Source organism: Monodon monoceros, unplaced genomic scaffold (assembly GCF_005190385.1).
Source record: "Monodon monoceros isolate NGI ecotype Baffin Bay Population unplaced genomic scaffold, NGI_Narwhal_1 Super_Scaffold_9, whole genome shotgun sequence".
NCBI classification, from domain to species: domain Eukaryota; kingdom Metazoa; phylum Chordata; class Mammalia; order Artiodactyla; family Monodontidae; genus Monodon; species Monodon monoceros.
In genome coordinates, this window is record NW_021703786.1 from 31852793 (window position 1) to 31872909 (window position 20117).

The 20117-nt window shown below is 48.8% G+C and overlaps 1 protein-coding gene across 1 annotated transcript in view; it reads left to right on the plus strand.

Annotated features, from left to right (window-relative positions):
- The window catches only part of SDK2 (sidekick cell adhesion molecule 2), a 262157-nt gene that overhangs the window by 190893 nt on the left and 51147 nt on the right, over positions 1 to 20117 (plus strand). Inside the window, exons 13-19 of the mRNA XM_029212052.1 lie at positions 2592 to 2768; positions 3107 to 3243; positions 4201 to 4348; positions 8110 to 8250; positions 9888 to 10069; positions 10613 to 10728; positions 19788 to 19983. Of these exons, the coding sequence (XP_029067885.1) occupies positions 2592 to 2768; positions 3107 to 3243; positions 4201 to 4348; positions 8110 to 8250; positions 9888 to 10069; positions 10613 to 10728; positions 19788 to 19983 (1097 nt within the window). The remainder of the gene's footprint in view (positions 1 to 2591; positions 2769 to 3106; positions 3244 to 4200; positions 4349 to 8109; positions 8251 to 9887; positions 10070 to 10612; positions 10729 to 19787; positions 19984 to 20117) is intronic.

Here is a 20117-nt window from a genome sequence, read left to right on the forward strand (position 1 = left end):
ATAATCTAGAAACATGAGCCTTGAAATCACATAGACGGAGTTAGAACATGGCCAGCAGATAATCTAGAAACATGAGCCTTGAAATCACATAGACGGAGTTAGAACATGGCCAACAGATAATCTAGAAACATGAGCCTTGAAATCACATAGACGGAGTTAGAACATGGCCAGCAGATAATCTAGAAACATGAGCCTTGAAATCACATAGACGGAGTTAGAACATGGCCAGCAGATAATCTAGAATATGCTTATCCCAGGGTTTATTAGATTTTTATTAAAAAAATTAATATACCAACTGTAAAAATGTCTTCCAGGAGAACCCACATGTTCTCCCCATAGAACACTGCTGTGGGCCTCAGACCCACACATAAATAGCCACTATTATTTTAACATCCATTAATTGAAAATTTTTATTGTAACGAAAAGCTCTATCAAGTCAGTAAAACTTTAAAATAAATTGGTATTTTATTCAAATGCTATCTACTAATACTTGGGAAAAACTTGCACATTTTATTCATCCTCCGGACAATTCTTGTGAACAGAGAGATTTAGGGACCCTTTGCAATATATCTGCAGGCCCACGTTCCAGGACCGCCAGTGAACTACAGATGGGAAATCACTGTTCCAGTTTACTGAAGGGGTCCTCGCCTTAGAGTGGAATTACCCATCTAGGACAATCTTTTTTAGATGGGGGAGGGAACAGAATTGGTCCATCATCCCCCCAAACTGGCAAAATCTGTGGCCAAGGCCACCCCGACATCTCCCACGCACGCCTGGTTTGCATCACCTTGGGGGAGGGGAGCTTCCCGGCAGCCCTCCACCTCCTTGAGGTGAGCCTTAGGGGCGGGATGGGCCCCAGACTTAAGTATTTTTTAGAAGTCCCCGAAGTGATTCTGATGTGTAGCCAGAATTAAAAATCCCTGTTCTGGCGGCAGGAAACATACCAGGGGTTCCCTGAGTAGACAGACTGGAAAGGATTTGAACGACCAAATCAGACTAAAGTGGTAGCCACTTAATCCTGGTTACATATCCTCAGAATAAAGCTGGGCTCCAGGGGACGCAGGCTGGGCAGGTGTAGGTGGCAGCATGAAAAACCTCCAGAATTGCGTCTGTTTGGTATCTGAACGCAGATCTAGACTGAATCCAAACAGCCCACCTTGTTAATATTAATCACTATTGTTACTGTTTTTTCTTATCATACAGCTAATAGGTATCCGTTTTAGGAGGACAATATAGAAAATGCAGGTAAACCAAAGACCATGGGGAGGGATGGAGAGAGAGGAAGTAGAAAAGTAGATTAATCTGTGTTTCCTTTCACTAGAGATAGTAGTATTTGGGTGTCATTTGAAAAAACTAGAAACAGTGCTTTACTCTGTTTTTTCCCTTACGAACCTATTGTGAATCTCTTCCTCTGTCAGTTATATGACTGTTCAGTCCTCCACTGTGTGGATGCCACATAATTTGTTACCAGTTCCCTAATGCCGGGTATGTGGATTGTTTCTGAATTTTTGCTCATGTTAAGAAATATCATTCTGAATGTCCTTATAACTAAATATTTTTGCACATCTTTGATTTCCTGAGGACTATAAAATATTATTTAGGGCTTCCCTGGTGGCGCAGTGGTTGAGAGTCCGCCTGCCGATGCAGGGGACACGGGTTCATGCCCCAGTCCGGGAAGGTCCCACATGCCGCGGAGCGGCTGGGCCCGTGAGCCACGGCCGCTGAGCCTGCGCGTCCGGAGCCTGTGCTCCGCAACGGGAGGGGCCACAGCAGTGAGAGGCCCGCGTACCGCAAAAATATATATATATATATATTACAGGCTCATTCTCCCCAGCCATCTCACACTCCCTAAACCCAGAGAGTTCTAGGGCCTTGTGACTCAGCCCCATCACCCTGTCCCTTCATTGAGCGACTGATGGGTTATTAGGAAAGCATCCCAGCCCGACCGCATTCCTGCCCTGGTCTCCCTGGTTGCCCTTCCCTGGGGGGAAGCAGCCCAGCATCCTCCCAGGAGCTGGCACCCTGTGTGTGTTGATGACAATTATTGTGTCTCCTCCAGAACAAATACAGAGCAGGTATTGCTCATTGTCAGGCACGGGCATGTGTGTAGTTTCTCAAGTCCCCCTTTGTACTGACTGACCAAAGCTAAAGTGATTTTTCTAGATGCCAAAGTTAATTTGTCACAGTGATGCATTGATCTAATGATTCCCTTCATAAAACCAGTCCCCACATGTAGTCTACATGGAGACGTTCATTCTTTTTCCAACCCTAATCTTTTAACCTCTTTGGAAGAATACCTTTTGTCCACTCTGCACCGCTTGGTGATGGCTTCCGGCCAAAAGCAACCAGGCTGTGACCTGGACCTGAACTGAAGGTGTGAATGGTGGATAATGATGTGGTCACGCTCCTGGACCAAGGGCCCCACCCGCAGGCGTGATGGCCTGCAGGTGCCCCCGCTGTGGCTGGGGGCTTGCCCCCTGCCCACCTTGGAGCTCCCTGCTCCAGACCAGCCCTGGGCTGTGCCCACCCCAGCAGCCCCCCTACCCTGCCTTCCCTGCCTCTCTTTACATAGCGGTCCTTCTTACTCTCAGGTACGTCTGGGAGAAGGATGGGGCCACACTGAGCATGGAGGGCAACCCCCGCATCCGTCTGGACAGAAACGGCTCCCTGCACATCTCGCAGACGTGGTCCGGGGACATCGGCACCTACACCTGCCGGGTGCTCTCAGCCGGAGGCAACGACTCTCGCAGTGCCCACCTGCGTGTGAGGTGAGGGCAGGCTCTGGGGTGTAAAGGGGTGCAGGCAGCAAAGGGAAGGCTGCATCTAGGCAGGCCACCAGGCCAGGTGTGACCTGAGCCCGCCCACCTCACCCCAGCATCCTCCAGGCCTTCGCCAGCTCAGTTCGGCCCCTGTCAAGGGCGGGGAGTCTGGGTTATGGCTTTGGCCAGGTGGGCTCCAAAGCCAGTGCACAGAATCTCCAGCTAGATGGCCCCAAAGGCTGGGTTCGGGGGCCGAGCACCAGATATCATGGGAGCTCAGACTGAGTCCTGGGTGTCACCTGATTCTAGACCTCACGGGGGGGCCCCGCCACACCTGTCTCCTCCAGGCAGCTGCCTCATGCCCCTGAGCACCCAGTGGCGACTCTCAGCGCCGCGGAGAGAAGGGCCATCAACGTGACGTGGGCCAAGCCCTTTGACGGCAACAGCCCACTGATCCGCTACGTCCTGGAGATGTCGGAGAAGAGTAAGGCTGCTCCCACCCCCTCCACCGACCGCAGCCAGGGCAACCCCACTTCTGTGCCTTTGAGCCAACCCTCTGGACGGCCCAGCTCCCTCATCTGCAAAATGAGCCACGGCATCCTGCAGTCGTGTGACAATTGAACGAGATGACGCACAGGCTGGACTTGGGACCTGCCACCCAGAAGCCTCCAAGACACTGGCCATTAGTTTTTTGTTTGTTTTTTGTTGGGTTTTTTTTATTATTATTAATTTATTTATTTATATATATATTTTTGGCTGCGTTGGGTCTTCGTTGCTGCGCGCAGGCTTTCTCTAGTTGCGGCAAGCGGGGGCTACTCTTTGTTGCGGTGCGTGGGCTTCTCATTGCAGTGGCTTCTCCTGTTGCGGAGCACGGGCTCTAGGCGCACGGGCTTCAGTAGTTGTGGCTCTCGGGCTCTAGAGTGCAGGCTCAGTAGTTGTGGCCACGGGCTTAGTTGCTCCACGGCGTGTGGGATCTTCCCGGACCAGGGCTCGAACCCGTGTCCCCTGCATTGGCAGGTGGATTCTTAACCACTGTGCCATCAGGGAAGTCCCTGGCCATTAGTTTTGGGTTTTTTTTTTAATTTTTATCCTCCATCCCCAAGCCACGAACCCCAAAATTAGCAGGCATCATTTGAGTGGTGTTTCAAATACAGTTTGCTAGAGCACATCAATTTGAGAAAAAACAAAAAAGATAGAAAAGACAAATGCCTCTCAGTTCCCATGAGCCCTTGCTCCCTCCCCAGGACCCCCCAACCCCCTGGGACATGTAGGCTAAGGGGACCCAGAAAAATGACGTGACCAGCCTCTACTGGACCAAGCTGGGGAGGTACTACCCTGCCAGCCCAAACGAGGCTGGACCCCTGCTGGGAATAGAGGGGGGGGGGGAAGAAGCGTGCACCCCCAAGATGCCTACCTCAGCCTCCACCCTCTGTCCCTGTAGATGCCCCCTGGACGGTGCTCCTGGCCAGTGTGGACCCCGAGGCCACCTCGGTGATGGTCAAGGGCTTGGTTCCCGCACGTTCCTACCAGTTCCGTCTTTGTGCCGTCAATGACGTGGGGAAAGGACAGTTCAGCAAAGACACAGAGAGGTGAGGGGAGCCGGGTGGGTGTCTGTCAGGGGCTCAACTCACTAACCCAGTTGAGTTGTCCTTCTCACTGTGGGCCATGCAAGTTCCAAGACTTAACCCCATCCTGCTCTACATCCCCATGGGTTGCCATCATTGTTAAACGCATGTGAATTTCCAAAGACGTCTAGGATCTACACGGATCTCTGTATGCAGTGCCTTGCATGGTGCCAGACCCCATGAAGCCTCCAACAAAGCTTTTTTTAAAATGATGAAAGTTTAATAAAAACATCAGTTCACGCGTTTTAACACCCACTTGTGTAGGAGGCGCGTTCTAGCCACCTAGACCCCCACAGAACAAGCAGCCTCCTCTAGTGAGAAAAAAGACATCAGGTCAGAATGGTAGTGACACCAATTCCATGCCCCAAAGCTGTGTGCTTTGCTCTTCGTTTTTTTATGTGTATTTTTATTTTTCCCAGATTTATTGAGATATCGTTGACTTGTAACATTATGTAAGTTTAAGGTGTACAATGAGTTGATTTGACACACTCCTCTATGGCAAAATGATTATCCCCATGGTGTTAGCTGACACCTCCATCCTGTCACATAATTACCGTTTCTTTTTGTGGTGAGAACATTTGAGATCAACTTTCTTAGTAACCTTCAAGTATATAATACAGAATTCTTAGCTATAATCACCATGCTGTGTATTCCATCACCAGAACTTGTTATTCTTATAACTGGAAATTTATGCCTTTTGACTAACATCTTCCCCAGCCCCCCACCTCCTCTATTTCTCTGAGTTCAGCTCCTTTAGATTGCACATATAAGTGAGATCTACAGTATCTGTCTTTCTCTGCCTGACTTATTTCACTTAGCATAATACCCTGCTGGCCCATCCATGTTTTTGCAAATGGCAGAATTTCTTTCTGTCTCATGGCTGGAAAATCTTTCACTGTATAGCTATGTTACATCTTCTTTATCCATTTATTTGTTGACGGACACTTAGGGTGTTTCCATATCTTGGCTATTGTGAATAATGCTGCCGTAAACATGGGGGTGCAGATATGTCTTCGAGATCCTGTTTTCATTTCTTTGGGGTGAATATATACCCAGAAGTGGGGTAGCTGGATCACGTGGTAGTTCTGTTATCAATTTGGGGGGGAACCTCCATATTGTTTCCCATAGTCCCTGTACCAGTTTTTACTCCCACCAACAGTGGACGAGGGGTCCCTTTTATCCACATCCCCACCAACACTTGTTGTTTGTTGTCTTTTTTGTTTTTGTTTTTGTTTTGCGGTACGCGGGCCTCTCACTGCCGTGGCCTCTCTTGTTGCGGAGCACAGGCTCCGGACGCGCAGGCTCAGCGGCCACAGCTCACGGGCCCAGCCGCTCCGCAGCATGTGGGATCTTCCCGGACCGGGGCACGAACCCGCGTCCCCCGCATCGGCAGGCGGACTCTCAACCCCTGTGCCACCAGGGAAGCCCTGTTTGTTGTCTTTTTGATAATAGCCATTCTGATGGGCGTAAGGTAATATCTCACTGTGGTTTTGGTTTGCATTTCCCTGATGGTTAGTGACGTTGAGCACCTTTTCATTGACCTGTTGGCCATTTTTATGTCTGTTTTGGAAAAATGTCTTTGCAGCTCATTTGCCCGTTTTTTGATCAGATTAGTTCATTTTTTGCTGTTGGGCTGTATGGGTTCTTTATATATTTGGATGCTAACCCCTTACCAGGTACACGGTTTGCAGGTTTTTTCTCCCATTCCGTTATGTCATCTTTCGATTTTGTTGTTTCTTTTTCTGTGCAGGTGCTTTTTAGTTTGATATAGTCCCACTTTTATTTATTTTTGCTTTTGTTGCTTGTCCTTTTGGTGTCGTATCCAGGAAATTACTGCCAAGACCAAAATCAAGGAGCTTTTCTCTTATGTTTTATTCTAGGAGTTTTATAGTTTCGGGTCTTAAGTTTGTCTTTAATCCATTTCGAGTTCACTTTTGGGAGTGGTGTAAAATAGAGGTCCAATTGCCTTCTTCTGCATATGGTTATCCAGTTTTCCCAACATCATTTATTGAAGACACTATCCTCTTCCCACTGAGAAGAGTCAATATTGTTAAAATGTCCATATCGCCCAAAGCCATCCATTGATTCGATGCAATCCTTATCACAATTCCAACGGCATTTTTCACAGAAATAGTAAAAAACGATTCTAAAATTTGTATAGAGCCACAAAAGACCCCAAATAGCCAAAGCAATCCTGAGAACAAAGAACGAAGCCAGAGGCACCACACTTCCTGATTCCCAACTATACTACAAAGTTATAGTAAACCAAAAGAGTATGCTACTCATAAAAATAGACACATAGGGGATTCCCTGGTAGTCAAGTGGTTAGGACTCAGCACTTTCATTGCTGTGACCCGGGTTCAATCCCTGGTTGGTGAACTGAGATCCTGCAAGCTGCATGATGCAACCAAAAAAAAAAAAAAAAATAGACACATAGACCAATGGAACAGAATTGAGAGCCCAGAAATAATAGCAAATAGAAAAAGCAAACAGTACTTGCTAAGGGAGCCAAGAATGCGCTTTGCTCTTTAAAAGATGCTCTTTGGTGTGTACACAGACCCCCCCACTGGGTTAAATCAATCATTGTGGTTTCCCCACAGTTCCAATAAGCTTGAATCCCTCTGGCTTTTACTAGGGGGATGCCACAGGGGCTGTGACACTCTAACAGGAGGGAGAAGTGACAGCTAACAGCGTGGCATGGAGAGCGGTTATAGGAGAATTTATTCATTCACTGCTTACTGAGCACCTACTATGTGCCAGGCCATGTTTGGACCACGAGAGGTGGTGCAGGGGAAAAAAATGGACATAGCCCCAATCCTTCAGAGCTACGAAATCCCAATAACAAGAGGCCTCGAAGTGTAGGGAAACCATCCTATAACTTCTCCAGTCCTTCGGGCTTCCCTGTGTAATGCTGATTCATCTTGCTAACGAATCGTCCTGAGTCAGCAAATAAAAGGTTAGATTACCCTCACTTTAGGCTTTACAAAGCCATGGGAGGGTGCAGGATGTTTTGGAAAAGCTATCCATCAGGAAACAAAAACATAAACAAAACGGGAAAGACATCCATCAAAAATAATCAACTTTTGTTGTTAATGGATGCATGTCAGTTATGTGAAAAATACAGAAGTGGAATGCTGTGTCCCCTGGCCATGCCAGAGAAAGAAATGCAGTAGCACTGGGCTTCGGGGGGTGTGGGGATGCTCAAACTCTCACGCACACACCACGCCACCCCTACCCGGCCTGCCCCACCCTGCCGGGGCTCAGCTGGTTCGTAAAGGAAGCATGGTTCAAGTTCACCGCCAGCTGGTAACTGGGAGGTGAGTATTTGACACTCCTGCTTCTAAAATACTTGAACACTCATGACGTCATCAACCCCGACAGCAGCTTCTTTGACAAATGGGAAACCAAGGCCTGTGTCCCTCACCCGCACAGAAAATACACATATCTGGTGCTTTACAGTGTTTTAAAAGGACTTCCATATACATTGTGTCATTCGAGCTTCAACCACTCATAAAGCAGGCAAGTGGACTTTATGATAGTGCTTTTACAGGTAAAGAAGCAAGCTCAGAGAGGTTAAGCGACTAGCCCAAAAGCACACAGCAGTTGTGCAGAGTCATCCAGGGACAGAGCAGGGTGGGGCCTCTTCCTATCCTATTAAACTCCTGTATTTACCGTGGAGACTAGGAGTGAAAAGTCCTGCCCATTCTTGGTGTTTTCCTATCCAGGGTCTCCCTTCCTGAGGAGCCCCCCACGGCCCCTCCACAGAATGTCATCGCCAGCGGCCGGACCAACCAGTCCATCATGATCCAGTGGCAGCCACCTCCCGAGAGCCACCAGAATGGCATCCTCAAGGGCTACATCATCAGGTAGGCGTCCGCACCAGGGAAAGGAGGGCCTCCCAGACTCAAGAGGAAAGAGATGAGGGAGGGTCAGGGAGTGGATTGGAAAACAGAGCAGATTCATGGCAGGTCCTTCTTCATCAACAAGGACCAGGCAACAAGAAATGCCTACACTACAGTAGGAAGGATTGAAGTTAGACATCTAGAAGAACTTCCAGCAGTGAGAGCCTTGGAAACCAATAGGAATGGTTAGAGAGGAGATACAATGTAGCCTTCTTAAGGCTGTATGGATGGCAAGTCTGCCAGATGTCAGGGCTACATAGGAGTAGGGCTTCACAGAGACACGTAACTATCCAGGGGACCAACCATCTGGGAAACCAAGAATATTCTAGCAGGCCAGATTTCCCCAGGACAGACAATGAGTGGACGAATTACTAGGCCAAGAACTGGTTAAAAAGTGGAAGTCCTGTCTTTGGTCCCTACTGCCAAATGAAGCCCAGTTATATAGCCTTTTATTTTTACATTTGACTGTGGGTGCTTTACTGGTAACCTGAAAGTGTATTATTACGTTGTTACTAAAATTTGGTATTCATAAAAGAAAATTAGCCTGCTACTTGAAACTTCTGAGAACCTGCGTCAGTATTCTGAACCCTGGCTGGCTGCAAGATGCTAGGCAACTTCACACGTCTCTCTCCTGAATGTGTGCACTTGCAGCCCTGGAATTCCCCGATTTTGGAAGCAGTTACTGTTGATTTGGCTGCTCTATTATTGGTTAATCTCGTCGTGGGCTTTTTGGTGAATCCTAAAGGGTGGTGGTTCTCAAAGTGTGGTCCCTGGACCAGCAACGTCAGCATCACTTGGGAACTTGATAGGAATGCAAATTCTCAAGTCCTACCCCTCACCTATGGAATGAGAACCTTTGGGATAAGCCCAGCAATCTGTGTTTCAACAGGCTTTTCAGGTGTCTTTAATGCACGCTAAGGCTTTGAGAACCACTGCTGTGGGGTTTTGTGAAGCATCAAAATAAGTTGGGGCCTCTGATTTCCCAATAGGTAGACGCTAGAGTATGTGTGCATCGTTGTTTTCCTATGAGCTATCCATCCTCCAAAATTTGCCTGTACATATCCCATTTCTTTATTACCCTGCATTCTTTTTTCCAGTGGAAGGTGGAACTTGGTAGAGTATGTAGCCTCAGGTTTTTTTCTTTCCACCTCAGTGAATGGCTGTCAAAAGAGGGAGCCATTCTCCTAGAAGGAGAAAGGAAATGAGCCCAACCTTTGGAGACCACTCTCTGATCAGCGACCCCTCAAAGCTAGACCCGTGAGATCTTCCCAGGAACTCTGAGCATCCCTGGCTAGCTATCCTACCAATGTCCTCCTCCCCCATCAAAAAGAAGAGTCCAGACACATCCCCTGGACTTGCGTTATCCCATGGGGTAGCCGCTGGTCACTTGCAGCCATTTAAATTAAGAAAAAAAGTAAATTAAATGACAAACGTAGTTCCTCAGTTACATTAAGCACGTTTCAGGTGCCCCAAAACCACAAGTGCCAGCCAGTTCCATGTTGGACAGCATGGATGTGGGTTTCCACCATCACAGACAGCTTCCTGGGCACGAGGACAGCAGGCTGACTCCAATCCATTTCCTCTTGGCTTTCTCCCCTCAGGTACTGCCTGGCTGGGCTGCCTGTTGGGTACCAGTTTAAGAACATCACGGATGCTGATGTCAACAACCTGCTGCTGGAGGACCTCATCATCTGGACCAACTACGAGATCGAGGTGGCCGCCTACAACAGCGCCGGACTGGGTGTCTACAGCAGCAAAGTCACCGAGTGGACACTGCAGGGAGGTGGGTGGGGACAGTGGCCGTGGAAGAGCTGGTACTTCCCCCTCTCCGTGCCTGATGGGTCCTGACTGTCCAGTCCTGACTGCCTCAACCGTGTCACCTGTTTTATCCAGTCCCAGGCTGTCGCATGCTGTGCCCAGCTACCGCGTAGGGTGGGAGGACGGAGGGAAAGGTGGATGAAGAGGTTGGGGTGGGTGTGATGAATGCAGAGGCTTCGGGGATACAGGGACCTTCTGCAAAGTTTCCCATTAACTGGATCATGAAACAGCTTACATTTAGCGTTGTACCTAAAAACCACCCTGAGCATTTTCAGATCCATCACTTTTATTTGTGGGTACCCTGTGAAATGGGCCAGACCGGTTTTATTAAGCCCAAACTAATCCGCAAAAAGAGGGCATCTGAAGTCTCCATAGCAGCAGGGGAGGAGCTGGGGGGAGGGGGGTAAAGCAGTGTCTGCAGACCTCATGTGCTTTCGCTGCTTAACCGGGCCAGACAGTCAGACTGTGCCCCCTCCACGCACACCCCTGCCTCTCTGCTCTCCTCCAGTGCCCACGGTCCCTCCAGGCAACGTGCATGCAGAAGCCACCAACTCCACGACCATCCGCTTCACCTGGACTGCCCCCAGCCCCCAGTTCATCAACGGCATCAACCAGGGCTACAAGGTACATAAGGCCTCTCCTTGCCCCGAGAGGAAGCCTGGAGATTCTCGAAAGGACGCAGGCCGCAGAGGCAGGGAGAAGGCGAGGAAGGGGGAGGAGGGAGTCCCCGCTCTGTCTCTGAATCATTGGTTCAAGCCAAGCAGAGGACACATGATCAAGGCAAGGGGCATGCGGGCTTTCCCCAGGTCCACGTCCAGGCCGCGGGGAATACGGACACTGGCCTGTCTGTGACCCAGTGCAGGGAGCAGTCAGTCTCGATAAGCCTGCCTTATGAACAAAACCAGGTTTGCTTCAGGCTCAGGGTCCCCACACAGCCACGGCCCCATCAGAAAAATCCAGAACGGGGCTTCCCTGGTGGCGCAGTGGTTGAGAGTCCGCCTGCCGATGCAGGGGACATGGGTTCGTGCCCCGCTCCGGGAAGATCCCACATGCCGCGGAGCGGCTGGGCCCGTGAGCCATGGCCGCGGAGCCTGAAAAAAAAAAATTGTTGGGGAGATGTAGGAGTCCAAGGTCAAGGTGCTGATAAGGCTGGTTCCTTTTGAGGCGTCTCTTCTTGGCATGTAGACGGCCGCCTTCTCTGTGTCCTCACGCGTCTTCCCTCTGTGTGTCTGTGTCCAGATTTGCGCTTCTTAGAAGGACACCAGTTCTGTGGGATGAGGATCCACGCTAAGGACCTCGTTTTAACTTAATTACCTCTTTAAAGGCTATCTCCAAACACAGTCACATTCTGAGGTCCTGGGGGTTAGGGCTTCCACATAAAAATTGGAGGGGAAACAATTCAGCCATAACAAAAAGCACTAGTAGCGGTGGTGATGGTGATGGTAGTAAATTTGCTATAATTGGAACTGTGCTGCAAGTCGGGACTTCTCAACCATCCCCTTCTGGCAGCCACTGCTGGGTCTCTCCTCTCACCCCACGAGGAGCACGGAGCTGACCTTCCCTAAGAGAATGGGAGATGGCAGATCACAGAGTGTGTGGTCCACGCCGTGTTTTACAGCTTGGCCCCAGCTGAGCGGGGCGGGTGGGAGGAGGCAGTGCGCTCCCTCCGGATGTGAGAGACATGTCACCAGGAAGCCAGCCGTGGAGGGCAGGGAACCGCGGGCTCTGCTGGCCTCGAGGTGACCGCAGATACTTCCAGAAGATTCCCACACCACCTGTGTGTGACAACAAGGACCATTTCTAGGACTAGCAGCCTTAGCCTTTGTTGCTGCAAGGTGGGGATGGCTGGACAGGAAGGGGCTGAGATTAAATCACCCAGAGAATTTTCTGCTGGTGTTTCAAGTAAAGGAGGGAGGGTCCAGATCCCGATACACCCCAGCCGTAGCCATCTCGCTTCCAGGAAAGTGCATCACCGAGGCTGAGCGGAGCCCTCCTGGACCAGGGCTGTAGCTGCTCGCCGGTAGTGCCGGCTGGCTGGAGACACCTCCTAATTGGGACTCTGGGGGGAGGCAGTGGAGGGAAGAGGGAGGCTTGCGTCATGCAGAGGAGCTGAGCTGGGAAGAATTAGCTTCTTGCTGCCGATTCTATGTTTCCTTCCACTTTGGGGAGACCTGGGCTGCAAACTTCTAAGGTAAATGGCTCCCAGAGGGCCAAGGAGACCAGCTTAGTGGCCGGGACAATTAGGGCAATGACCCAGAGCCAGAGGAAGCTGCAGAAGCCCACCTGATTCCCAGGTCCAGTCTGTGCCCAGCACCCCGTAACTGCTCCAAGAAAGTCAGCAGAAATGAATTGTCCAGATAGCTTGAGCATAGAAACTGGTGCGTAAGAAGAGCTCACGCTTACAGGGCACTTTCTACAGGCCAGGCAGGATGCCTGGGCTTCCCTCACATTCTTGTCTCATGCAAGCTGCACAAGACCCCTAAGAAGGAAGGCTTGTTATCATCACCCCATTTTACAGAGAAGGAAACTGAGGCATGAGGGCCAGTGACTTGTTCACAGTCAGAGTAACTGCAAAGCTTGGCTTCAAACTCCAGAGCCTGCACCTTGTCTTGCATTAAAAGGAAAGTGTTGGATGATTTAATTGTAAAATAATAATTTAACTTGATTTTTTCTAAGTATGAATGGATACAAGTGGGGATTTTGTTTCCTGCTCCTTTGGCCTTCAGTATCACAGGGAGGAAAAAAAAGCAGTGTCTGTCCCTTCCATCCTTCCAGTGAGAAGGGACCTTTTTTTCCCCTTTGAATTGTGAACAATTTCAAACATCTACAAAAGTAGTGAGGAGACTAAGATGACTTGATAAGACCATAATGCACCCTGGCTTCGACAGTTACCAACTCATGGCCCAATGCGTTCCCTCTATTTTCCAGCCCTCTGCTTCTCCCCTAGAATATTTGTAAGGAAATCCCAGGTATTGTAGCCTTTCATCCATAAATATTTCTGCAGAGAAATATTATAGATAAAGTCTCTACTTAAAACCTAAACACAATAACCACATTCCCATTATAGTGCCTTAAAAAATCAACAGTCCCCTTAATAGCATCAGATACCCGGTCAGCGTTCAAATTTCCCCAGTTGCCACGGCATTTCTTTTACTGGTTGGTTTATTTGCCTCAGGGTCCAAATGAGAGTCACACAATTGCAGTTGGTTGAAGTTTTCTAGGTCTCAGTTGATCTACAGATTCTCTCTCTCCTTTCTCTCTCTCACTCTCTCTTCCTTTTAATTTATTTAGTAAAGAAACTTAGTCAGGGCTTCCCTGGTGGCGCAGTGGTTGAGAGTCCGCCTGCCGATGCAGGGGACACGGGTTCGTGCCCCGGTCCGGGAGGATCCCACATGCCGCGGAGCGGCTGGGCCTGTGAGCCATGGCCGCTGAGCCTGCGCGTCCGGAGCCTGTGCTCCGCAACAGGAGAGCAGGAGAGGCCACAACAGGGAGAGGCCCACGTACTACAAAAAAAAAAAACTTAGTCATTTGTCCTATAGAGTTTTCCACAGCCTGGATTTGCGACTGCATCCCTGTGGGGTCATTTTAATATATTCCTCTGAACACTATATTTGCAATAAATTGGAATTTAGAACTAGAGGCTTGATCATATTCGGATTTGATGATTTTTTTTTTTCAAAATATTACTTCCTAGATGGTGCTGTGCATTTTCATTAGAAGGCACAGAGTCTGCCTGTCTCTCTTACTAGGATGTGGTGACCATTGACCACCCTTGTGTGCTCTATTATCTCAATAGGGGATACTTGAGGATATGAAATGTATTCAAGTATCAAAATGAGGATACTTGAATATTATGATTTCTCCTTGATTTATGAGCTGAAATACTTTCCCCCCAAAAGAATTTTTCTGTTAACAACTTTTTGGTTACCTGAAGGTTTAGTTCATCTAGGAAAAGCATGGTAAATGCTCAGTTCTTTTCCATGACTTAACAATTTTCAGAATAGTGAATTGGTTCCTTAGCATCTTCTAAGGTGACAGATGAGTTTGGATGGGGGCAGAGGGAAGCATCTTTTTGTTTTGTTTTTGTTAGTATTATTATGTCCTTAAGGATTTTGAATACGTCTGATATGTTTCAATCCACTGCCATTATTACTCTTATTGATACCAAATTGACCCATCACCCACCTCTTCCAAGTTGGTGAGTCCTTTTGATGTGGCCCCAGGAGTCTTTTTTTTTTTAATTCTTTTTTTTTTTAATTCTTTTTTTTTTTATTTTATTTATTTATTTATTTATTTATTTTTGGCTGTGTTGGGTCTTCGTTTCTATGCGAGGGCTTTCTCTAGTTGTGGCGAGCGGGGGCCACTCTTTTTTTTTTTTTTCTTGCAGTACTCAGGCCTCTCACTGTTGTGGCCTCTCCCGTTACGGAGCACAGGCTCCGGACGCGCAGGCTCAGCGGCCATGGCTCATGGGCCCAGCCGCTCCGCGGCATGTGGGATCTTCCCGGACCGGGGCATGAACCCGTGTCCCCTGCATCGGCAGGCGGACTCTCAACCACTGCGCCACCAGGGAAGCCCGGGGGCCACTCTTCATCGCGGTGCACAGGCCTCTCATTGTCACGGCCTCTCTTGTTGTGGACCACAGGTTCCAGACGCGCAGGCTGAGTAGTTGTGGCTCACGGGCCCAGTTGCTCCGTGGCATGTGGGATCTTCCCAGACCAGGGCTTGAACCCGTGTCCCCTGCATTGGCAGGCAGATTCTCAACTACTGCCCCACCAGGGAAGCCTGCCCCAGGAGTCTTTGATAGGTTCCTTGCTATCTGGTATGACAGGGTGGCCCAAGCTAGCTCCTTTTCCTGCCCTGTGCCTGGGATCAGCCATGTCATCAAGGAGCCCTTGTTTCTTTTTTTTTTTTTTTTTTTTGCGGTACACGGGCCTCTCACTGTCGTGGCGTCTCCCGTTGCGGAGCACAGGCTCCGGACACGCAGGCTCAGCGGCCATGGCTCACGGGCCCAGCCGCTCCGCGGCATGTGGGATCTTCCCGGACTGGGGCACGAACCCACGTCCCCTGCATCGGCAGGCAGACTCCTAACCACTGCGCCCCCAGGGAAGCCCCCTTGTTTCTTTTAATGATAGTTAGATACCAAAATCTGGGCACTGGGGCTGCTCCCGGTTCTAGCATTGGTTGTTGTTTCAAGGCCCTGTGAATGGACAACTCAGAAATACTTTTTTAAAAGATAAAACACATACTGATACTTCCAATTCAATTTCAGGACTCTAACATTTTAAAAATAATCTCATTGGTCTTTTGTCTCTCTTTTCTCCATTCTGAAAATCTAGTTTCTTCCACAGCAACAGAATTACTCACCTACTTGATCCCACAAATACCCACGACAGTTTCAGAACAGCAATATCAACACTGTGATTACTGAAAATAGTTTCAGATTATCTGTACTTCTTAGGATGTATCCCACCAGGGATACAGTCCCCCCCCTTTCTGTGCTGCAAAGTCTCTGAAATGGTTTCTCTCTGTGTAATTTTGCTACAATTCAATATACAGTGAGGTTCATTTGTTTCATTTGGGTTTCGATTTTTAGGGATTGATTTTTTTATTTAATTTTATTCTATAATTATGTAGCATATTTACATGGTTCCAAAGTTAAATCTACAAAGCAAAGTTAATTCAGAAAAAAATCAGCCTGAATTCTGGTCCTCCTCCTTCCCAAGAGAAGTGATTTCTTTTCGTTTGTTGGTTTGGTTCGGTTTTCCCTTCCATGTCTTTAATGTAAACAAAGGCTATGCATGTATAAATGTGTACCGTCGCCTTCTTAGATAAATGACAGTGTACTCTACATACTTTCTCCATTTTGCTTTTTTATTTACATTGTATCCTGGAGGTCTCTCTGTAGGAGTATATAGAGATATTCCTTGTCCCTTTTTAAAAAATCTGTATCGTGTTCCATTATGTGGATCTCCCATTGTTTAGTCAGCCAGCTCCCTAGTGATGACATTTTGGTTGTTTCCAGTCTTTTACTATAACAAACATGTCTGCAATGAATAGTTTTGTGCCTACATTTTTTCATACTGTCACATATAACTCTGAAATAGATTCTTAGAAATGAGATTGCTGGGTCAAAAGGTAAATGTGTATAATTTTGCTGCTATTGCCAAACCGTCCCCATTATTTTTTTAATTCTTTAATTTTTAACTGGGAATATATTTACACGATTCAAAAACCAACAAATGTAAAAAGATAAACTTATAGCAGGCAGACATCCTCCATCTCACGCCATGCCACCCCAGTCCCTCATCTGCCTGGTTCTATCCCACCCAACCTTGAAATTCTCCACACTCCAGGGAACCACTGTTGTTAATTTCTTACATACCCTTCCAGGATGTTTTGCGCGAATCCGTGCAAAAGAGATAGAAAAGTAGAGGGAAAGACAAACGGAGGGTGCAAAAGAGAATTTCCCCTACTTGTTTTCAACTCCAGAATCTAGCAGGTTGTGCTCTCCTAGACTCTCGAGCCCGCGATGTACTGCCTCCATCAGAAACAGGAGGCACGTCAGTTCAGCCCTTTTCTCTACAACCATTGAGGTAGCTAATACTGGCTCCTGTAATAGCCTGAGTCTCAGAGAGGTTGAGTGATTTTCCCAGGGTCACACAGTAAATGGCAAAGCTGTGCTCTGTCATCCTTTCTCTCGGCTTTGGCTGCACGTTCTGCACCCTGGCCTCCCCACCATCACACGCACACACGCCTTTCAGTTACAGGGGTGACCCCCTGGGCCTCTGCTGTCTGAGGTGGGGTTGCCTGTCCCAGCATCTAGATCTGAAGTCCCCCCACAAGCACACTCACCCACACACCCCAGCCAGGCTCAGGGCTGCCCAGTCTGCTTAGAATCCAAGACCAAGGACCTAAGGAAGTAAATCAGCGCTGACCCCCGGTAACAAGAGCAGGCGTGGAGAACCCCCAGCCCTCACCTGGCAGCTGTGTGTACCTCGGCAGATAGAGGGCTGCGTCTAAGGTCTCAGGTCCACAAATCTGAAGCCGGATCCAGGTGGTCCCCTGTGCTCTGACCAGTCCTCAACCTTCCTGAGCCTTGGTTTCCTTTTTGTAGCAGCACGGGACAGTGATTCGCATGTCATCCTCATCGTGATGGTGAAACGGGACTGGTCCGTGATGGGCTTAACCCAGTGCCAGGCACACAGGAAGGGCTCGTGGGACCAGAGCCCAGTGTGTGTGTGGAGCACAGCCTCCACCCCATGGCTGCCCAGAGCCCAGCCCCTTGGAAGCAATAGAGGTGCAGAAGACAATTCTATTGTCTTCCTGGACCTGAGGGAGAGGCCTCTTAACCCTTAGCCTCCTCCTCTTTGGATGCAGCTACAGGACAAGTGGTTCACATCCCAGAGTAAATGTTTTGAAGCAACCCCTGTCCTGCCTCCGTCTTGGGCTCTGGGCCTGGACCTGGAGGATGATGCTGTGGTCATGACTCCACCCAACCGCACTACCATCACCCTGTACCCATCTTCTTTGTCATATCTGAAGACAATGCCCTGTGAATGTGCTTTAAGGCCCCTGTCAAGACATTCTTTGTCCCTTATTTTTTTAAATAGTAGTGATCACAATTGGCCTAAACCTGAAAAAATAATATTTACCCAGATTTTGCACTTGCTGGAGAATGCACCGCACAATTCTAACGGTGTAATTAATTCGAAATTACGTTGATTAAAGTAAATTAAAACACCAAGCTTGTTTCTTAATCTACTCCAGCGAAGTTCAGCAATTGAATTGCTATGAAACAAGATAACCAAAATAAGGAGGGTATTTAACCTACATATTAAATGCCACTTAGTGTTTCTGATTAGCATTTTTAGGGTCTAACTGGTGTCTAATTAACTTGCTATAGGCTATCTTTTCACAATACCAATTAAATTTCCAAACATCCTTTATAAACACACGGCCATGAAAAGGAGGAGATGAAGCATTGTCGTGGGCCTGTGTTAATCAGGAGACATTGGCGTGATATTGTTTTATGTCTATAAATACCCAGGCTTATTAAAATTCATCCAGCATTGCTTTTCACCATTAATTGCTATTTAACCAATTTGAAATAATTGAGGAAATCTGTGAGACCAGCTGTCATTGTTAGAGACAGACGAAGGGCCCAGAAAATAGGAGTGTGGGGCAGGAGGTCAAGAAGCAGCAGGAACGTGCAGCAACACGGATGCAACTAGAGATGCTCCTACTAAGGGAACTGAGTCAGACAGAGAAAGACAAACACCATACGATGTCACTCATATGTGAAATCTAAAATACGACACAAATGAAGTTGTCTACGAAACAGAAACAGACTCACAGAGAACAGACTTGTGGTTGCCAAGGGGGAGAGGGCTGGGGGAAGGATGGATTGGGACTGTTGGGGTTAGCAGATGCTAAAGTATTATATAGAGGATGGATAAACAACAAGGTCCTACTGTAGAGCACAGGGAACTATATTCACTATCCTGTGATAAACCATATGGAAAAGAATATGAAAAAAAAGAATGTATAGGGCTTCCCTGGTGGCGCAGTGGTTGAGAGTCCGCCTGCCGATGCAGGGGACACGGGTTCGTGCCCCGGTCCAGGAAGATCCCACGTGCTGCGGAGCGGCTGGGCCCGTGAGCCATGGCCGCTGGGCCTGCGCGTCCGGAGCCTGTGCTCCGCAACAGGAGAGACCGCAGCGGTGAGAGGCCCGCGTACCGCAAAAAAAAAAAAAGAGAATGTATAAATGTTTATAACTGAATAACTTTGCTGTACAGCAGAAGTTAACACAACATTGTAAATCAACTTTATTCTTCAATTTTTGAAAAAAGAGGCAGGAAGAGAAGGAAGGGGAGGTGGGGAGTTTATGCAATTATGGCTGGGATATGTAGAGTGGAGATTAGAGGAAAAGTGATGCTGAATTTCCAGACGGGGTTTTCTTGCCAACGCTCCACCTCTAGAGGATGGTTACAGTTGAAATCCCAACTTGGAACAAGTTTAAAAGAGAGAGTTATCTACATACTGGAGTTCTTAGGAGGAACTGCCCTGGCCCAGGCAGAGAAAGGCATGGGAGCCCAAGTGTAGAAGCAAAGACCCTCAGCTACCCAGGAGCTGTGTGATATATTGTTAAGTCACTTAGCCTCTCTGAGCCTGTTTCGTCATCTGTAAAACAGAAGACTGGCTTCATGCCTGTGTGAGCGTTCAGGGCTCCACGCTCAGAAGGACCCCACGTTCAGTTAAATGCTCTGCTTCCGTCTCTGGAAATTCTTCATAATTTTTGAACAAGGGGGCCTCCATTTGCATTTTGCACTGGACCTGCAAATTATGTAGCCGGTCTTGCCTGTACCTCCCTGTATCAAGTACCTCCCTGTGGGGTTGCTGTGGGAATCGAGCGGGAGAGGACTCACTGAAACCACCCTGCCCGGTACCTTGCTTAGAGTAAATCACTCAGCGAATGGAGCAGCACACCAAAGTGAGCTCCCAGAGGACAGATGCTCCAGTGGCCTGTGGGTATCCGCCCGGCCTCCCCTCCCTGGGAGGAGGGACCCTAGGAAAGCTGGGCTCCTGGACACTCTCTGTCCGTTGGCCCAGCCTGTGGGAAAGCGCTGGGCCTCTGCTGGCGCGTGCTCGCTGCCGCCGTGCTTGAGTGGCTGCCCTCTCCGCAGCTGATGGCCTGGGAACCAGAGCAGGAAGAGGAGGTTACCATGGTGACCGCCCGGCCCAACTTTCAAGACAGCATCCACGTGGGCTTTGTGTCGGGCCTGAAGAAGTTCACTGAGTACTTCACCTCGGTGCTGTGCTTCACCACCCCCGGCGACGGGCCTCGCAGCACCCCGCAGCTGGTGCGCACCCACGAGGACGGTAGGCAGCGCCCTAACCCCGGCTCCCTCTGCCCCCACCCCCCTCCGCGGGCCAGGCTGAGCGCTCCAGGCCCAGGACGGCCCTGCTCTTCTTCGAGCCGGGGGTCACCCCTGGAGCCCCACGGGCTGTCTTGA